We start from the raw sequence: 21,418 nt of genomic DNA, 5'->3' as shown, positions 1-21,418 counted from the left end.
TGAGATTTGTTCCCTTATGAGATGTTTTGACCAAGAGTTAAGAGAAAGTTCTGACCAAGAATTAAAGATACAATTTTGACTAAGAATTAACATGGCTACAGAGACATTTAATGACAATTTCACCCTACCTCTGCTTGAATCAACAGATACATTTATTTTTAATGCAATATTTTGTATAAAAATTAGGGAAGACAAATGTTTAATTATAGACTACATCAGATTTTAAAGTATTGGCTGATAAAGGAGATTATTTGTAATTTAATTGAAATTGGAATGTATATTTTTGACAAACAGAATGCTATTTGTATTTCGACTGCCTGTGGAAGACCAAGTTTGTGTTCTAAAAGTTATACCGAAATTTTCGCATTTTTACAAGGACTCAGGTCAATGTTTGGGTTATTTCTTGAATGTTTTCATCTACTTATTGCATGTTTGTCTAGGAAACTAATACTTTGTCTTTGATTGAGGAAGATACAAATTGTAGACTGTCATAAGACTGAAATCTTGAAACTAAATCCACACTTGTTTTTCAGTATTAAATTGTTGCTGTCTACCATTTGCATGTACCTTCTATGCATTTAACAAGTATCCATCATTAAGAAAGTGAAATCAAATTCCTGGACCTGGAAATGAACTTAAAACCACACAGCTACAACAAACCCCAAGGTTGAAGAAAACCTCAACGGACCTCTCTCACTTAAACTTGCCATCTGCACTGGTACAAGAGCTGTCCATATTTGACTAGCAACAATGCAAAAATGATTCCCACATCCTAAGCAACTGAAGTGGAAACTGCCTATTGTCCTTTGGCAACACTTTACATTACATAGGCATTGAACTTACTAGCCTGTTAGTGTAATAGGCTGTTCCACAGGTGGTATGAGGGCGGGGCCTATGCAATGACAGGTGTAGCCAATGACCTTATAATTATGGCACTTTACTTCACGGCCAGTTTATAGATTATATTTCAGAACCTTTATTCCACAGACCAAAATCTGTATTTATTCCATCTGGTTTATCATTATTTTTAAATCAAATTGATTTAATAATTTATGCCAGTCAGATAAGCAAAATACTGAACAATGATTGTATGTTTTTGTATGTTTATTTTTGTTGTTGTTGCTGTTGTTGTGATATTTCTAACCAACATTACAGATTATGTTTAAAATTAGAAACACATTACATTCTTAACTATTCCAAAAAGTACTTTAAATGTAATTAATGTTTGATTATTATGTGTATAAATACAAGTTAGAATAAATACGTTTAAATTGCGATGCAAAAGCTGTGATTTTAAAACACTGTAGCGTGTACAGTGATTCCTTTATCAATTTTATGGTACATGATATGTTCTGCAATCTTGCAGTTGTTGTTTTTCAGTTCTTGAGCATATGCTTTAATAAATACATTTTCTACTGTATACAAGGGAAGTCTAAGCAGTGCCTGCTGTATTATTCCAATATCCTATATGTGAACTGTCTCTGTGTGTTTAGTATCAACATGATCCTACAGGGAAATGAAGTGGGTGACAGTACAGCATACCAATAGAATTCTGAGCCTGGGTGGGTTGTGGGTGGATTTGCATAATGGAAATGTTTTTTGGGTGCATATTTGCCAACCGATGATGATGATGATGTGTGTGTGTGTGTGTGTGTATGTGTGTGTGTGTGTGTGTGTGTGTGTGTGTGTGTGTGTTTTTTGTCGGGGGGGGGGGGGGGGGCAACTAAAACATTTTCATTTGTTAGAGGGACGCGACAATGCCATCATTCATTTCCGTCTTTTCGATAGCTTTTCAATAGCTAATGTTTGTATGGTCCTGAACTGTCTTTGTAAATGATACTTCACTTCATTAAATTATCCCAAGGGAACGGCATATACTGTACTTACTAAATGCTCACATAATTGATTATCAACCATAGCTGTGCCTTGTATAGTCATTGTCCCAACAATGTGTGTTATACAGCTCATTTGAACAATTACAAAACAAGGCAGACAGGAATATTAAACGTACACTGACTCACCCATTTGCTTAGGATAATGAGTTCCAGTCAGGGCTTGCTAATCGATCACAGAGGTGCAACACTGTGATTTCCTTACAGAGACAGCAGGGTACTCTTAGGTACTCTACACTGGTCGATACAGACTGCATGGTGGAATTCAAAGTCCTTTGACACCAACTGACCACTCATCACCTGACGTCTGGCTTCCTGTCCTGCTACAGACTTATACTGTACACCTGCCACCCGGAGACATTCCAAGGACGGCTTTAACCCTAAAGGGACACATTATTCTTTTTCAGGCCCCGGGAAACACAAACATATTTGACCTTTCTAAGGAGCCCTGGCCTGACACTTAGAAGGCCGGAGATGGAAGATTCTGCAACATGCCAATGAACCATAAGGGAGAAGCCAGGGGAGATCCAAATGACTTGGCCCAGTTTGAGACAGACTGAGGCAGTTGTGGATTTTATCCCGTGGGCTAATGGGTAAGGAGCTGCTACTTTAGCCTTGAGCAGGCACACAGGGGAAGAACAGGGGTTAGGAGTCAGAGAATGGTTATACAGAGGAACACAGGGGACAAGAAGGTAAAGGTTGAAGAAAGTACAAACGGTAAGACATTATTCAACTGGGGAAGGTCATAGACTAGACACATTAAGTAGTACACAATGAACAGTGGATGGATGACCATGATACTATCCCTTTAGACTGAACCCCTCCGAGTTATTACAGGCTTTATGGCCATTCAGTAAGTCAGACTAATCAAATCAGATAAAGTGGGCAGGAAAATGAGACGGCTGCTATTTACTCCCCCCAAAGACCAAGACAACACATAACGGTTAGACAATCAACATCTGGCAGAAATATCGCTTATCAAAATAGATAAATTGTTAACTAAACTGACTTTTAAGGCTGAGGATTGAGGGGTCACCTTTGTATTACAAAATGATGGATGAACACTACACAGAGAATTTAGAATGACAGGGGTATTTATGCAATACTTGCAGTAGACATAATCCTGTTTTACATAACTCAGATTATTGAGCCTGCTTTCTGAGAACTCATAATGTGAGGAAGTCCAGTTTCAGCCTAGATACATTTTTCTACTATCATACTAACATGCATGGAGTACTCTCTGATTGTAGGACCACTAAGGTGTTAATATCTAGGATAATCAGTGATTATTTAAGGAAGGAAATTAGCCTACTGCAATCTTGACCCACTTAATTCTAATGTGATACTATTCTGAACCAAAACCTCTGGCTCAAGCTTCATGCATACTGTAATACTGAAAATGGCAGGAGGAAAAAGCCTCTGCCATATTTGTAAGTGGATCACACGTCAGGATTTCCACTTTGAGTCATATAAAATGCCTGTCCATGGTTCCAGCGACAGCAGCAAGTACTTGAAGGTTAAACCATACACATGGAGGAGGTATATAAAGCACCCGTGACCCATTTTCCTCCGCTGCTTCCCCATTTATCTAGTTCACCACTAACAAAAAACGGAGACGGTGGGTGAAGACATGTACGTGTGGGTGGGGGTGGGGGGGGGGGAGCTACTGGACAGATGGAGCCGTGTCGGCATATTGCTGCCCAGCGGCAGATGGGTGCACAGCAGGGTTGGCAGGGGCAGCGGTGGCCCTCTTCGACAGGTTACGTGCTCCTCATCCAGTGCCCTGGCCCCTGAAACCTGGCCTCTGACAAAACGACGGTCCCCCAGGCCACACAGAGAGACAAAACTGTCCAAGGTACACACACAAACAAATCTCATCCACTACTACAACACATTGAGTTGGTATGATAATTTATACAAGGTTGAATTAGTTACACTGCTAAAAATAAGGATGTTGTGATTCAAAATAGAACAAACCTTTTTTAGGGCTATATACAGTTGAAGTTGGAAGTTTACATACACTTAGGTTGGAGTCATTAAAACTTGTTTTTCAACCACTCCACAAATTTCTTCTTAACAAACTGTAGTTTTGGCAAGTCGGTTAGGACATCTACTTTGTGCATAACACAAGTAATTTTTCCAACAATTGTTTACAGACAGATTATTTCACTGTATCACAATTCCAGTGGGTCAGATGTTTACATACACTAAATTGACTGTGCCTTTAAACAGCTTGGAAAATTCCAGAAAATGATGTCATGGCTTTAGTAGCTTCTGATAGGCTAATTGACATCATTTGAGTCAACTGGAGGTGTACATGTGGATGTATTTCAAGGCCTACCTTCATGCTCAGTGCCTCTTTGCTTGACATCATGGGAAAATCTAAAGAAATCAGCCAAGACCTCAGAAAACAATTGTGGACCTCCACAAGTCTTGTTCATCCTTGGGAGCAATTTCCAAATGCCTGAAGATACCACGTTAATCTGTACAAACAGTAGTACGCAAGTATAAACACCATGGGACCACACAGCTGTCATACCGCTCAGGAAGGAGACGCGTTCTGTCTCCTAGAGATGAATTTACTTTGGTGCAAAAAGTGCAAATCAATCCCAGAACAACAGCAAAGGACCTTGTGAAGATGCTGGAGGAAATGGGTACAAAGTATCTATATCCACAGTAAAACGAGTCGTATATATCGACATAACCTGAAAGGCCGCTCAGCAAGGAAGAAGCCACTGCTCCAAAACCGCCATAAAAAAGCCAGACTACGGTTTGTAACTGCACATGGGGACAAAGATCATACTTTTTGGAGAAATGTTCTCTGGTCTGATGAAACAAAAATAAAACTGTTTGGCCATAGTGACCATCGTTATGTTTGGAGTAAAAAGGGGGAGGCTTGCAAGCCGAAGAACACCATCCCAACCGTGAAGCACGGGGGTGGCATCATCATGTTGTGTGGGTGCTTTGCTGCAGGAGGGACTGGTGCACTTCACAAACTAGATGGCATCATGAAAAAGGAAAATTCTGTGGATATCTTGAAGCAACATCTCAAGACATCAGTCAGAAAGTTAAAGCTTGTTCGCAAATGGGTCTTCCAAATGGACAATGACCCCAAGCATACTTCCAAAGTTGTGGCAAAATGGCTTAAGGACAACAAAGTCCAGGTATTGGAGTGGCCATCACAAAGCTCTGACCTCAACCCTATAGAAAATTTGTGGGCAGAACTGAAAAAGTGTGTGCGAGCAAGGAGGCCTACAAACCTGACTCAGTTACACCAGCTCTGTCAGGAGGAATTGGCCAAAATTCACCCAACGTATTGTGGGAAGCTTGTGGAAGGCTACCTGAAACGTTTGACCCAAGTTAAACAATTTAAAGGCAATGCTACCAAATACTAATTGAGTGTACGTAAACTTCTGACCCACTGGGAATGTGATGAAAGAAATAAAAGCTGAAATAAATCATTCTCTGTACTATTATTCTGACATTTCACATTCTTAAAATAAATTGTTGATCCTACCTGGCCTAAGACAGGGAATCTTTACTAGGATTAAATGTCAGGAATTGTGAAACACTGAGTTTAAATGTATTTGGCTAAGGTGTATGTAAACATCCGACTTCAACTGTATGAAGCGGTACATTAAATAGTATAACTATGTATGTTTGATTCCTTCTATTAAATTAGATGCTATGACGTCTTGAAAGATCGCAAATGATGCCAGACAGACTGCATTAGAGACAGTGAGTTGATACATTATTAAGGACTCACTAAGGTATGGTGTCATCTGGTCCTTGTGAAGTCCCAGGTGGAGACTGTGCTGCTCTGCCCTTGAGCAAAACACTTAACCTGCACAGCTTGTCCAGCTGTACAGACAGATCAGCTGTGCAGTCCACTCTGAATTAACGAGGAATTACGGTTACAATTGACTGTAGTTATGTGATCTATTTCACTGAATTGAAGTCAATGAAGTCATTCTTGAACAAAAGTGACCCGCATTACTGTCCATATTCAATATTTACAAAATGTTTTAACATCCCACCAACATTATGTATATTCTATGCCACAATGTGTATTAGGGCGTACAGTACATATACACATTCCATTCCATACCATAAATGTGCATACAATTAAGTGACAAATGTTTAGATGCCACTGATATGGAACTAGTTGAAGTTCATATGTTGGAGTGAATGATCTGCAGTATTATATGGCTAATGCCACAGTGTTTAGTGGCACTGTACAGCATGCAGACAATGTAGTATCACCAAGGTTGATTTTTAGGAGTCTTAGTCTCCAGTGTATGGGCTACGGGGATGTTTGAACTGCTCACTGCTCCTTCTTCCCTGCTACTGTGAAGGTCAAATCAAGGACTTTTCTCTCCCCGAGGGACTGCTGTCTGTCTCTGCTGTCTTGTTCCTCCAAAAGTCTAAACTGCCACCTGGGAATAACGAGTAAGAATACATGCAAGCCCATAGAAGGACATCCAGGCTTTTACGAATTAGGGTCCAAGAAACACTTTCAGGATGTCTAAAGCTGGTCCAAGACAACAATGAGGGAAATAGCATTGAGGTTGTCATGGAGACTGGCTCCAAAGACAGCTCGGGCTGCTTTCATAGCATATGTCTGACTTGACTTAGTGCATAGCAACAGATTTTCCTCAGTGCAGACCATTCCCCATTGAAGTTTTGTTCATTTGAATGGCTAATATCAAAAGTAAATACATTGTTTTTCAATCACTTTATCTACAATCATCAATTATCTACACGCTTATCTACATTAGATAGCCATTTATGCTGAATGCTTTTCCCTCAAGCATTAATAGGCACAGCACGTTCATGGTGTTCAGTTCTTCAAGTAACATTCAACAGAAAAGAAGCAGACAAGAGGAGCCCATTCAAATCAACATGAAGCCCAGGAGAAGAAAAGACCCAAAACATCATCAGCGACAGCTTCCCAAACCCTCGTCCACCTGATCAACGGTACAAGGTTAGTCTCCATTGACAGTATGTCTTTTCATTCTGAGCACAATGTGTATTCAACACTTTTAAAGAGTACGTACTTCTGTATTGAGTTTCTTCTATATTGCAGAGGCGGCCTTAGACTATTCGGTTCAATGACATATTTCTGCTCTTCGAATGGGAGGGCTGAGTGTGCGTCATGTTAAGGCATTAGTATGCAATGAAGTTGCTGGTGTGGTAGGACTTGTTTTGGAGGCGCTCTGCTGCAGCCAAAGCAATGTCAGGGTGGCACTTATTCATCAAAGGGCAAACAACGCCAGAACGCAATGCCAATTCTCATTGCATTTAGCAACACAGACCAATTTCACTGTCATCCTTAAACCAATGGACCATTTCTCTCTGCATCGATCCATGCACTTTAATCCCCTGTCAAATGCTGAGTGTTATGGTCTTGGAAAGAAAAGGACAGAGAGAAAAGCAGAGGGGGACTGCAGCTTTCCGAGACACCAATCTTAGCATGCCCAGAGTGGTGGAGCTCACGTATAATACATTGATGAGCCGAACCCCTCTCGCTCTTTCTCTCTCTCTCTCCATTGCCACAGAGCAGAGCACCATGGTCCTTGGCAGGTCTGCGTTGCCATGGAAACCCTCACATTGCAGCAGGCTGGCTGGAGAGCGCTGGTTGAAAAGGAGAGCAGTACAGAGGGAGAGGGAGAGGGGGGAGAGGGAATCGCTGCAGTGATGGGGAGGGAGGAAGGAAGAGGGGGAAGAGAAGGAGGGGGTGGGTACAGCCGGCGAGATTGGTTCTCCAATGCATTACCCCCACTAGTCGCTCCCCTCTCCCTCCCCTCAAATCTCATCATTTGCATCGGTTGGGGCGCGCAGGGCCCAATCCTGCTCTGCAGTCTGGACACGTTGTATCTTAACTTCAGACTGCATTCAATTATTAATCTGCTTCACCAGACAGCAATTACTGTTCAAGCTACCTGCAGCGCCTATAGCAAAACCATCCCCATGAAACAATACATCAACGCATAGAGATAGAGGGGAACATACTAAGAATTCTACTAGAATTCTGTTTCACGTCCAGGTGCTTCACTTGAGGGCCTCATTGTCCCAGCTGTGACTTGACCTGGTGACCCTATGTCTAGTCCACTGAACACTAATGACCGTGTGCACAATGTAGAGGAAGACACAAGCACCAGAATGGTTTGTTGCTGGAGGACAACGACTGCTCTCCTCAAGTGGATCAAATGGAAACGGACAAATAACCAGTCATGGTTAAATCTGTTAGCCCGTGAGACAGCAAAGGTGGGCAGTGGTGGTGTAGGAGACACCCACAGAACAGGAGCCAATGTTCTGCTGTTTACCTGTTGTGTAACCCACTAGCTAGGAGCCAGGTTATCTGCAGCACCATACTGGAAGCAGAGCCCAAACACACACACAGACACACATTGCACGCGTCTGTGAGAACACATAGAAATATCACATAAGATTTGATCCAACATCAAAGTTCTATGCTCTCCATACCAGAGCTACAAAATAGCAGCTGTTTTGTCTTTGAGATACTCTCTGAGCAGCAAGAATGAAAAAAGAATTCTGATTAGAATTTCCATGCAAGTTTTTTATTGTTATTCAGGAACAAAATGCATGTTTTTTTTAACAAAACATAACCTTTTATACCTTTTTTATGGATATTCAACAATATTTTGTTCACAACGCGGAATTTACTCACAAAATCAAACCAACCAAATGCAACCTTCAAAAATACAGTAATGTGTGTCTGAAAAGAGAGGGAAGAGATGGAAAAGCGGCTCTGCCACATCCTTGCAGTGAGTAAGCGATGCATACATGTAGTGTAGTGGGAGGAAAGTACAGACATTGAGTCGGATAGCACCAGAGGTGTCTCTGAACTCATTAGAAAACAGGACCATACTCCAGTGCAGAGTGAGAGCAGGCAGAGGCAACCCACCGAATCTGTGTCCGGTAACCAGGGAAGAACCCCTGTACCACAGCGCTATCTGCCTGTGGAGCCAGAGTACTGCAGGACTGCAGCAGAATCAATAGTTCAGGGTAACATTGAGGATAAATGAACTACACTGAACAAAGATATAAACGCAACATTCAACAATTTCAAAGATTTGACTGAGTTAGAGTTCATATAAGGAAATCAGTAAATTTTAATAAATTCATTCGGCCCTAATCTATGTATTTCACATGACTGGGAATAGAGATATGCATCTGTTGGTAACAGATAACTTAAAACAAAAGGTAGGGGAGTGGATCAGAAAACCAGTCAGTATCTGATGTGACCACCATTTGCTTCATGCAGTGCGACACATCTCCTTCGCATAGAGTTGATCAGGCTGTTAATTGTGGCCTGTGGAATGTTGTCCCACTCCTCTTCAATGGCTGTGCGAAGTAGCTGGATATTGGCGTGAACTGTAACATGCTGTCATACACGTCAATCCAGAGCATCCCAAACATGCTCAATGGGTGACACGCCTGGTGAGTATGTAGGCCATGGAAGAACTGGGACATTTTCAGCTTCCAGGAATTGTGTACATACCCTTGCAACATGGGGCCGTGCATTATCATGCTGAAACATGAGGTGATGGCAGCAGATGAATGCCACGACAATAGGCCTTAGGATCTAGTCACGGTATCTCTGTGCATTCAAATTGCCATTGATAAAAGGCAACTGTGTTCATCATCCTTAGTTTATACCTGCCCATACCGTAACCCCGCCACCACTATGGGGCACTCTGTTCACAACGTCGACATCAGCAAACCGCTTGCCCACACAACGCCATACAAGCCATCTGCCCAGTACAGTCGAAACAGTGAATCATCTGTAAAGAGCACACTTCTCCAGCGGCCATTGAAAGTGAGCATTTGCCCACTGAAGTCAGTTATAACTCCTAACTACAGTTATGTCAAGACCCTGGTAAGGACGACGCGCAAGCAGATGAGCTTTCCTGAGAGTTTGTGCAGAAATTCTTCGGTTGTGCAAACCCAGTTTCATCAGCTGTCCGGGTGACTTGTCTTAGATGATCCCGCATATGAAGAAGCCGGATGTGGAGGTCCTGGGCTGGCGTGGTAACACATGGTGAGGCCGGTTGGACGTACTGCTAAATTCTCTAAAACAATGTTTTAGGCAGGTTATGGTAGAGACATTAACATTCAATTCCTGCAGTCATGTCAATTGCACACTCCCTCAATACTTGCATTGTGTTGTGGGACAAAACAGCACATTTTAGAGTGGCTTTTTAATGTCCCCAGCACAAGGTGCACCTGTGTAATGATCATGCTGTTTAATCAGCTTCTTGATATGCCACACCTGTCAGGTGGATGGATTATCTTGGCAAAGGTGAAACGCTCACCAACAGGGATGTAAACAAATTTGTTCACAGGATTTGAGAGAAATACGCTTTTTGTGCATATGGAAAATTTCAGGGATCTTTTATTTCAGCTCATGAAACACTTTACATGTTGCGTTTATATTTTTGTTTAGTGTGACTAAAGAGGCACAAGTCTGAACACTCCGGTATGTGTTATCGTCTCGGTTTTATTAGATGATCAAATTTCCGCCCCAAAATCCAAATGACAGTACAGTAGCATAATAATTATTTGTTGAACTGCTTAATTGAATGATACTATTATATCATAACTTCACAAAGCCAGATTACCATGAAAAAACATAACTAGTCATCATCATGCCTGTTTCTCTTCATCTTTTTCTTTCTTTTTCCAGAATCTTCAACTTCACCATAGGAACTGTCCATTGGTTCAACTTTAACTTCCACCTCTTCTTTAATTACATTAAAAGATGAATATACAGTGTCCTCCACCTTTCCTCTGTCCTTATCCTTCTTTTTCTTCTTCTTCTTCCTCTTCTCTTCTGAGAGCTCAGCTTCCTGCCCAGGAAGTTCATATGGCTCTTCTGGGCTGTGAGTCATCTCTAGCAGCTCCTGCTTCACCCTGACCACCTCCTCCATCTCCTCCTCAGTCTTTATAAGTTGGTCTTTCTTCTTTTTCTTCTTGCTCTTCCTCTCCTCCCCCGGGTCCAGTGTGACCCTGAGAGGCGTCTCTGGTGTAGACGACAGCGGAGTATCCGGTGTATCCTCCATCAGTCTGGAGAGGGTGGGGGTCCTGCTTCCGAAAGGCTGGAACCGCTGGCGGAGCCCCGGGGGCACGGTGGGGGCCGGGGTGGCTGGGATGGCTATGGGGGTCTGGTTGGTGCTGCAGTCGCCGTAGCTCTCACAGATGTTGAGGAGGCCGCTGAAGGCCGGGGCACAGACCACCAAGTTGAGCGTCTGGGGGTGACTGGTGAGGAGACGGAGGTCCGCAGCACCAGAGGGCCCACCCAGCACGCTGTAGATCTGCCTGGTGTTCCCACCACCATGCGTCTGCTGGGCAGGGGCCTGCATGGTCTGCAGCCCAGACAGAGGCATCTTCAGACTGCTGAAACTGTAGGAGAGAGAGAGATCACAGTATGTTAAGCGGTTACGCACACCAGATATAGACCATGTGGGTGTAAAGCAATGGAAGTGGACGGTGACTTACTTCTAATAACTGACCGAGAAATGCTGAGGACTTTGTTAGATATCTCTGTCTGTTATTAGAAGTGAATCATGACGATTCTATGATAATTCAAATAAATGGAAAAAAGGATAGCCTACCTGTCCAGGTTGAAACTGCTGGGAGCTTTGATGAGCCATAATTCTGTGTTGTCCTCACAAACCCTTTCGATGAGGGTACTGGCACAGGGTTTGTGGGCAAATTCCACAAAATCAGCTGGACACTGATACCTTGAAGCTGAAGGGATAAACATAGTTATTGTTATTAGCTAGATAGCTAGCTAGTGAAGTGAACGTAATCTGTGTTTGTTTTGGAATTCGCCATATAATACACAATGCTGTCTGCCCATTGCAGCATCCCTAAATTTTATTCCTAACAGGATTTACTAGATACCTGGCAGACAGCTTTGATGGACTTGATTGTAGTGGCTAACATTAGCTAGATAGCTAGCCGACGTTATTTAAGCTAGCAAAAACTTACCCTGCTTTCTCCGTTTTTGCGGAACCTCCTGGGTGTCACTTGCCTCATCACTTGATGAAGATACATCGTTTGGCATGACCTCTGTGTACTGCTAAATTTCGAAATGTAACTTAGTCTAACTAAAAGCGCATGGGTGCAACAACATGTGTTGTAAAAAAAAATGAATAATCACCTTTGACCTGGATACACTAGCTAGCTCGGTTCACGAGGATCTGTGTTGCGTGAGATGCGCATATGGGTTCCTTTGTAAATATATATTATTTTACATACTGTGTTTATTAATATCCATATGATAACTTTTCGTAAACATTGGTCTGTGTGCAGTCTATATTCGCATTTTAGACGCAACTGATGCTATTCACGAGGCACGTACTCACGAAGGCCCTCGCAAACGAAAACAATAAATCCCAGAATGCATCATTATCACGGAGTTGTGTAAGTTCCAGCAAAGACAGTCTTCTAGTAGAAACACTTCATGGGCGCAGGCGACCGAAAGCGGGTAAACACTATTTTTTTTGTGTTTATTACAAAAAGTGTATCATATATTTTTTTAGGTATTTGAGAAGTAAAATAAGCGGCTTTTGATCCTGAACAATTGAAAGCTAAATCTGTTTAACCAGGACCTCAGAAAGCCAGAACGATATAAGAGGGCCTATCAAATATGTCTTCCTCCCAGTCATCTTCAAGGCGGCAGTGGTGTTGTTACCTTTGCGATTTGCCTAAGATGCCATGGGCTATGATCTGGGACTTTAGCGAGACTGTCTGCCGAGGCTGTGTGAATTATGAAGGGGCGGACCGTATTGAATTCCTCATAGAGACGGCCAGGCATTTGAAAATAACTCATGGTATGCAGGATGACAGGTCCCCGGGTCCCCAGCCCACCAAACATGGCCCAGGTGGGAGAGATGGACCTATGGAGGGTGGTAGGCCACCTCCTGAACGCTTTGAAAGGGTAAGAGGGGACTACGGAGCCCCAGCACGGCTCCTCAACGGTCTGCACAGAATAGATGACGGGGGCCCACAACAAGATGTCAGTGGACAGAGCCCTAACAACGCCAGACGACCCATGGTGTGTACCGTTCCACCCAATTTAATGACACAAGGCCTTGTGGGGGCTCCGCACGGGTTGCTAGCAGCTGTGCCCGGTTTAAATACCAGAGTCGGGGGAACCCCCCTCACCCTCTCTGCCCCCATGCTGAACGAGATCACCAAGCGGCAGCTAAGCATGGGCATGGGTGTGGCCTCCTTCCTGAGCCCTGAGTTTGAGAAGGAGCTGAGGGAGAAGCAGAGGAACGCAGAGGCTCTGGCCGAGCTGTCGGAGAGTGTACGGAACCGAGCAGACGACTGGGCCGGCCGACCCAAGGCTGTACGAGGGGCCCTGCTCACCCTCTCCGGCTGCACCCCCTTCAACGTGCGCTTCAAGAAGGACCACAGCCTGGTGGGGCGGATCTTTGCCTTCGACGCCAAGCTGACGCTGGACTTTGAGCTTAAGATCTTTGCGGAGTACCCGTGCGGCTCGGGGTATATGTTCTCCAGCCTGGCGGCGCTGGTCAAGCAGATGTTCCACGACAGCCAGAAAGACTCTGGGAACAAGGTGATCAACTTGGGCCTGAAGTATGTGGAGTACGAGAAAAGGCATGGCACGGGGGACTGGCGGCTGCTCTCTGAGCTGCTGAGTGATTCGGTACGGGCCTTTAAGGACACCCCCAGCCCTGACGTTCTCCCCCAGCCCTACCTGGACACCAGCTGCTCCATGCTGCCCACAGCGCTGTGTCACATGGCCCGCTCAGCACCGCCAGCCCGCGTGCGCCGGAGGAAGACTTCCCCGGAGCCCCAGGGTGGAGAGGTAGTGACCACAGAGGAGCAGCTCCGGCAGCACTGGCCCATGGGGATGTACCCGGGCATGGCTATTCACCTAGCTGCCTCCTCCCTACCCAGCGCTAGCCAGCCACCTCCTCACCAGGAGGGCTCGGCCTCCCACTCCCACAGCAGCGACCCCTCCCCCATCACAGCACTGATGAGCGTGGCTGACAACGCGGGTGCAGCCGCTGGCCAGTCACCCAGAGAAGCCCCTAGCAGCAGTAGTGGCAGTGGAGGCCTGGGCCACTCCTCCTTGGCAGTGAGACAGAGCAGCAGCAGCCCCATGGCAGCCTGCCCTGCAGGGCAGCAGCGCCACCTGGCCTCCAGGAACGGGGAACCCCAGGGAGCTAGCAACTCTACAGGGGGCACCACGGCAGCCCTCCCCCTGGCTGGGGCCTCGGACCAGGGAGCAGGGGACCCCTCCGGCTCCTCTGGTCCCCCTCTCTGCTGCACCATCTGCCACGAGCGCTTGGAAGATACTCACTTTGTCCAGTGCCCGTCTGTTGCGGCCCATAAATTCTGCTTCCCTTGCACCAGAGACTTCATCCGGAGCCAGGGGGCCGGCATCGAGATGTTCTGCCCCAGTGGAGAGAGGTGTCCCCTGGTGGGCTCCAATGTGCCCTGGGCCTTTATGCAGGGAGAGGTTGCTACCATCCTGGCTGGAGACGTCAAGGTGAAGAAGGAGCGCGACCCCTAAATCCTCTGGGACACCTGACTGTAAGATGCAATTTCACTACATCTTGATTTCCTTTTAATGTGTTGTCTTGGAGTCAGTCTTTAGGCCAAAGTATTCTCTATGTAGCTAGGCCATAGGCTAATTTAGTGTTTGTGACGTGCTTTATGATACAGTATAATATATGATATGTAGCCTAAATTGTCACCGAATATGATTAGCCTCCTTTTTATTCATCTGTTTGTTTATGTGATGTCTGTCTGGACAGAAGGCTGTTGACGCCTGAGTGGAGCAGCAGCCTGGTGCCTGCAGATAACGACAATCTCAACAGGTTCTCGCCACCTCACAGCCAATCACCACGACAATCTCAACAGGTTCTCCCCCACCTCACAGCCAATCACCACGGCAATCCACCAGGTTCTCGCCACCTCACAGCCAATCACCATGACGATCTCAACAGGTTCTCCCCACCTCGCAGCCAATCATCATACACCTCTACCTCCATGGGGCAGGCCTTACACTATCACACCACTGTCTGGTTGGTTAGGGGGGTGACCGTGCCCCCAGCCCTTGCTCACCTCTAATACCTAATTCACCCCTTTGTCCCTCAAACATCAACTTATTAGTATTGGTCACTAGTATTAGTCACTGACTTTATAAACCAGTGGACCATGGTTGGGAAGTATGCACTTCATCTAGGGCTTCCGAGTGGCGCAGCGGTCTAAGGCACTGCATCTCAGTGCTAGAGGCATCACTACAAACCCTGGTTTGATTCCAGGCTGTATTGCAACCGGCCGTGATTGGGAGTCCCATAGGGCGGCGCACAATTGGTCCGGGTTTGGCCGGGGTAGGCTGTCATTGTAAATAAGAATTTGTTCTTAACTGACTTGCCTAGATAAATAAAGGTTAAATAAAAATAAATCTGTCCTGTTATAGTTGATTTTAGGTCTGTTTTCTGTTTCATGGAACATCTTTCTAAAAGATCTCTGAGTGGCATTGAGAAAGACTGATGACTTCACTAAATCTTACAGCAACGTATAGCCTTGGACTGTTCCTCTTGTGACCGTTTTTTGTTTGTTTTTGCGTCACATTTGACCTTTACATAAAACTGACTTTGACTGTCACCGAACTAATTGTTTGCTCTTTGCTGAAACCTCAAACCAGCAGTTAAGGTATGTCGCCATCGATTTATAAGACAGAAACAGGGACTTTCAGTGCTACGCGATACAATAACATGGCTTTCACAGTGCCCAACAAAGATGCTTTATATAGCATGTAAGAAATGGGATGGATACCTCTCTATTTTATACTGAATGTAGAATGTAAGACAATCTCTCGCGATGGTAATAGATGTGCAATCTATAGTTTTGATACACACAAGCTGTATTGTATCACTGAGTAGCCTATACACGTGCGTAGAAACCAAAGATAGATTCATGCTAAAGTAGATTTACAGTGCCTATAGAAATTCTATACCCCCTTGAACTTTCTTCACATTTTGTTGTTACGAAGTAGGATTTAAATAGATTTAATTGTAAAAAAAAAAAAAAAGTGTCATTGATCAACACAAAATGCTCCATAATGTCAAAGTGAAAAGAACATTTGAAAATGTTTTACAAATGAAATAACTAAAATATAGTCATTGCATAAGTATTCACCCCCTTTGTTTAGGCAAGTCTAAATTAGTTAAGAAGCTTGACATAGGCAAAGACTGGGGAGGTTTTCAGGATGAAAAGAAATGGGATGGAGCTAAGCACAGGCAAAATCTTGAGGAAAACTTGCTTGTACACCAGACACTGGGAGAGAAATTCACCTTTCAGAAGGACAATAACCTACAACACAAAGTTAAATGTACACTGGAGTTGTTTACCAAGAAGACAGTGAATGTTCCTGACTGGCCAATTTGCAGTTTTGACTTAAATCTGCTTGAAAATCTATGGCAAGACTTGAAAATGGCTGTCTAGCCATGATCCCAAACACCTTGACAGAGCTTGAAGAATTTTGAAAAGAATAATGGGCAAATATTCCACAATACAGGTGTGCAAAGCTCTTTTGAGACTTACTCAAGAGACTCATAATTGCTGCCAATGGTGATTCTACCATGTATTGACTCAGGGGGGTGAATACTTATCCAATGAAGATATATTAGTGTTTTATTTTTCATTCGTCTTTAAAAAAAATCGACTTTGACATTACATTACAGTATTTTGTGTAGATTGTTGAACAAAATGACAAATACATTTTAATCCAACTTTGTACCGCAACAAAATGTGAAAAAAAGTTCAAGGGGGTATAGACTTTCTGTAATCTTATTATTTTTGTGTTAAATGACTTTATTATTTCAATATGTGCCAGGGAAATAGTGGGTGAAACGGTTCTTGTTAGGATAGTTCTAGGTTAACTGAAGTTGTAGAGATTAAACTAATATTGTGTACTTTATGATGTTTAATTTAAAGGAATTTACTCTTTATGTCAAGTCAAAGGTTTTTTTCTATATTGACTGAGATTCAAGTTTGTTTCCCGTGATCCTCATGATTCTTATTATTTTTTAAAGTTCTATAAAATCCCTGTTTTATGCTCTGTTTTACTTATGAACTTATCTCTTTGAATGGTTTAAAAGATAATATATACATGTATATCAAAATACTTCTCTGTCAGGTTTTCCTTAACCTTTCATGTTCGTCACCAAAATTAATATATTAATTGAATTATCAATTTGCAAAGCTAGTGCCAATCAATACCTTACCATGTGCATGTGTAAATATGAAATTGAATGAGGACAATACATCAAGCCATTGCTGATCACATGGGCATGAATGTATACTGTACACTAGTAGCTGTATCTGAAAGTGTATGTAGTACTAAAATTAGGCCTATTACTTATCTAAAATACGGTAAGTCAAATGTAGCCCTTACAACAAAAATGAATTTCCTACAAAAGCACTGATATGTTCATGCAACTTTCCTCAAGTGATTGGGAGTCCCATAGGGCAGCGCACAATTGGCCCTGCGTTGGCTGGGGTAGGCCGTCATTGTAAATAAGAATTTGTTCTTAACTGATTTGCCTAGTAAAAAAAAAAATACATTTCAAAAAAGTGCCTTTAATGGCGTCCTCTGTCTGAAAGCACTTGTAAAAAATCCATACAAAGTAGAAGTATTTTGTATTTGGCCCCTAAACTAGTAAGGATTGTCTTGTGCCGGCCTTTCTATTATTATGGTCCTGTCTGCCATGGACTCCTGTTGAGTTGCTTATCTCAAAACAGTTCAAGGTTAAAGCTTGTATTCCAACTCTATTTCTACTTGACACTAGCCTATTTCTGCCCTTATTTTTTTTAAACATTTTCCTGGAATGGAAACCTACTCCGGGCGGCAGGTAGCCCAGTGGTTACCGCGTTGGGCCAGTAACTGCAGGTTGCTAGATCGAATCCCTGAACTGACAAGGTAAAAATCTGTCGTTCTGCCCCTGAACGATGCAGTTAACCTACTGTTCATAGGCTGTCATTGTAAATGAGAATTTGTTCTTAACTGACTTGTCTAGTTAAATAAAACCCTGAATGTCAGCTATAGGACTGGGTGTCCCTTTTTAATTTTTCATGCAACTTTCAGTTTCATTTCATATACAGTACTAGTCAAAAGTTTTGACAGACCTGCTCATTCAAGGTTTTTCCTTTGTTTGACTATTTTCTACGTTGTAGAATAATAGTGAAGACAAACTATGAAATAACACACATGGAATCATGTAGTAAACAAATCTTAAAATATATTTTATATTTGAGACGCTTCAAAGTAGTCACCCTTTGCCTTAACAGCTTTGCACACTTGGCATTCTTCCATTCAGCTTCATGAGGTATTCACTTGGAATGCATTTCGATTAACAGGTGTGCCTTGTTAAAAGTTAATTTGTGGAATTTCTTTCCTTCTTAATGCGTTTGAGCCAATCAGTTGTGTTGTGAGGATAAGTTCATTAGAGTTACCAGCCTCTCAACATCAACTGTTCAGAGGAGACTGGGTGAATCAGGCCTTCATGGTAAAATTGCTGCAAAGAAACCACTACTAAAGGACACCAATAAGAAGAGACTTGCTAGGGCCAAGAAACACGAGCAATGGACATTCGACCGGGGGAAATCTGTCCTTTGGTCCAAATTTGGGATTTTTGGTTCCAACCGCCATGTCATTGTGAGACGCAGAGTAGTTGAACAGATGATCTCTGCATGTGTGGTTCCCACTGTGAAGCATGGAGGAGGAGATGAGATGGTGTGGGGGTGCTTTGCTGGTGACACTGTCTGTGATTTATTTAGAATTCCAGGCACACTTAACCAGCATGGCTACCAGAGCATTCTGCAGTGATACGCCATCCCATCTGGTTTGCGCTTAGTGGGACTATCATTTGTTTTTCAACAGGACAATGACCCAAAACACACCTCCAGGCTGTGTAAGGGCTATTTGACCAAGAAGGAGAGTGATGGAGGGCTGCATCAGATTACCTGGTTTCCACAATCACCCGACCTCAACCCAATTGAGATGGTTTGGTATGAGTTGGACTGCAGCGTGAAGGAAAAGCAGCTAACATGTGCTCAGCATATGTGGGATCTCCAAGACTGTTGGAAAAGCATTCCAGGTGACTACCTCATGCAGCTGGTTGAGAGAATGCCAAGCTTGTGCAAAGCTGTCAAGGCAAAGGGTGGCTACTTTGAAAAATGCAAAATATATTTTTTGATTTAACACTTTTTTTTGGTTACTACATGATTCCATGTGTTCATAGTTTTGATGTCTTCACTATTATTCTACAATGTAGAAAATAGTTTTCAAAAATAAAGAAAAACCCTTGAATGAGTAGGTGTGTCAACTTTTGACTGGTACTGTATATATTTTTTCTTCATTGGGTGTAAATGTCACTTTTGATTTGTTATTTTTCATGAAGCTTCTACGTAATTGACGACAATTTTGAAGCATAAATAAAAAAATAAAAAATAAATACTGCCACGTTTTTATGCTGTGTTGCAAAGAAACGCTCGATGTTCATTGTTTTGCTATGTCCAGTAGATGGCGGACTTTAACCTGTGCAGATCTTGACTTTAAAAATGTGTTGTGAACTACTGCCCACTTTTCTTGTAGTCTACCAGGAGGGCACTTCATTTTCCAATGTTTAGATTTTTTGTAGGGGGTCGCTATATTGGAGTTGAAATGGCCCAGTTACCGGTTAATCAATTAGATGGCGTCGTATTTGACATCGGCCATCATTTCACTTAGATAATAGGTTCTGTTATGTAATGATGGGGACCTTTTGTTTCTCAATGTATTTTACTGTAAGCCCACACATCTTAAAACCCACATAAAGGTTAGCCTAAATGAACAACGCCGCCTACCAAGATATTGTAGAGGGCGAATCTCAGTCATAACTCCCCCCACTAGAAAGCATATTGAAATCTCTGGCTTCCTCTATTAATGTCAACTCATTAAAGCTATTGTTAGCTAATTATTGAGGTGTTAATGAACGATCTACTGTCACGTTGGCATTAGAAGCGGCCGACCTGCAGGAGGATGTAGGATGTGTGTTGGGGGAATAGACCATTTAAAGTCAAAGGATTAATGAGGAAGTAGTTCTGTCTACTCATTACTCAAATGCAGTACAGCCCGCACAGCATCCTTCTCCATAATGTAGTAGAGTCATTGGACGGGTTATCTATATCTATCGAAATAGCTGGCCTTCGATTCAAAACAAAATAGCCTTGATAGTTTTATTTGGCCTTGGGAAACAATTAAATCAAATGTTCGCCCATGCCTAAATATAATTGTTCAAAGCAGTGCACAAACGTGTTGCTTATAGCCGACTTTAATCATGTACTTGGTTAGGAAAGAATTGTTCTATAAAGCTTAATTGCTAGCATTACAGACCGCCATGTGACATCGGCTGATGTAAAAAGGGCTTTATAAATACGTTTGATTGATCCCATTGAATGTGTTAATCGACCTGACAACATTTTGCAAACAGGCGCAAATCGTTGGAAGTGTTAAGACCAATAGGCCTAATAGAGATCATGCTTTCCTTAGTCCTCATGATCTTAATGTTGAATCACAAATATGTATTAATGAACGAATTCGGTTGTATTTAAACTTTTGATTAGTTATGTTGTTTTTCATACATTCAATTATTTTTTAAACCAAAGTGTCCCGGAGTAAGCTATTTCTGCCTATTGAGCTGAACACGACGTGTCCTTCCTGCGTATTTCCTTAGCACTTTTCTCAGCTAATCCTGTCGACCACCTATGCGCATCAATTACAGCTCCATTCATTGGCAATTAGGAAATGCATTGACATTCAGATTGTACTGTCTGCGCCTGACAACGAGATGTGTATTCTGAATCAGGCCAAGGATAGGCCTACATCACACATTGGATTAGGGCTACATTATTTATTGTTTTTCGTTATTTCGGTTGGCCAATATTTTCATCACTTCATTTACCTTCAAATGTAACCCTCTTGTTGCAGACAACAGCCTGTATTGCACATGAATAATTCAATGTTTCGTTCATGTAGTGTTCAATTGGACTTAAACTGTGCAGGCCTATAACGAGGAAGAGCATGGGCTTTGGGAGATGGGGACCAAAGTGCTTCTGAGAAGTCAATTTCCCCAGCAACTAATCATTCTCCATATAGCCGTTAGAGCTGCAGAGAAGTGTTAGTCAGGGGTATTAACAGCTCTCCCTCCCACTGGTCATTCACCTCAGGCTTCCCTATCAGACCTCCCACTGATGCATTTAACCCGTGAGAAGGTTATAGCACTGACCACATCAAGACCTCGTCAAGGCCTGCAGTAATACTTTGAGTTGTCGTCTTCATTTCATATCTTGACCTATTGAGCTGATATTTTCATTGGTCAAGTGTATTAAAATGAGAGACAAATAAAATATTTGTATTCCCATTGAGCTACAGATTGACTTCAATTGGCAGTCATAGTGATTATCAAAGACGACTC

General features: G+C 42.9%; 2 protein-coding genes across 3 annotated transcripts; one reads left to right on the top strand and one right to left on the bottom strand.

The window, feature by feature from the left end:
- Nucleotides 1–10,396: 10,396 nt before the first annotated feature.
- On the bottom strand, nucleotides 10,397–12,203 carry polr1g (RNA polymerase I subunit G). Its single transcript, XM_014214120.2, has 3 exons — nucleotides 11,910–12,203; nucleotides 11,531–11,666; nucleotides 10,397–11,318 (listed from the first exon to the last, which is right to left on the bottom strand). Exons 1-3 carry the CDS (start codon nucleotides 11,983–11,985, stop codon nucleotides 10,553–10,555), a joined length of 978 nt encoding a protein of 325 aa, XP_014069595.1. The 5' UTR covers nucleotides 11,986–12,203; the 3' UTR covers nucleotides 10,397–10,552.
- Nucleotides 12,204–12,338: 135 nt separating this feature from the next.
- On the top strand, nucleotides 12,339–18,002 carry LOC106612697 (interferon regulatory factor 2-binding protein 1). Of its 2 annotated transcripts, none has more exons than XM_014214119.2 (2): nucleotides 12,339–14,486; nucleotides 14,714–18,002. In XM_014214119.2, exon 1 carries the CDS (start codon nucleotides 12,571–12,573, stop codon nucleotides 14,464–14,466), a length of 1,896 nt encoding a protein of 631 aa, XP_014069594.1. In that variant the 5' UTR covers nucleotides 12,339–12,570; the 3' UTR covers nucleotides 14,467–14,486; nucleotides 14,714–18,002. The 2 variants fall into 2 exon arrangements, with proteins under 2 accessions (XP_014069594.1, XP_014069593.1); XM_014214118.2 differs by having other exon boundaries at nucleotides 12,340–14,486; nucleotides 14,711–18,002.
- Nucleotides 18,003–21,418: the final 3,416 nt, after the last annotated feature.

The sequence above is a fragment of the Salmo salar genome, chromosome ssa09, assembly GCF_905237065.1.
Source record: "Salmo salar chromosome ssa09, Ssal_v3.1, whole genome shotgun sequence".
NCBI classification, from domain to species: Eukaryota; Metazoa; Chordata; class Actinopteri; order Salmoniformes; family Salmonidae; genus Salmo; species Salmo salar.
Note: the sequence above shows the minus strand (reverse complement) of the source record. Positions and strands in the feature narration are given on the sequence as shown.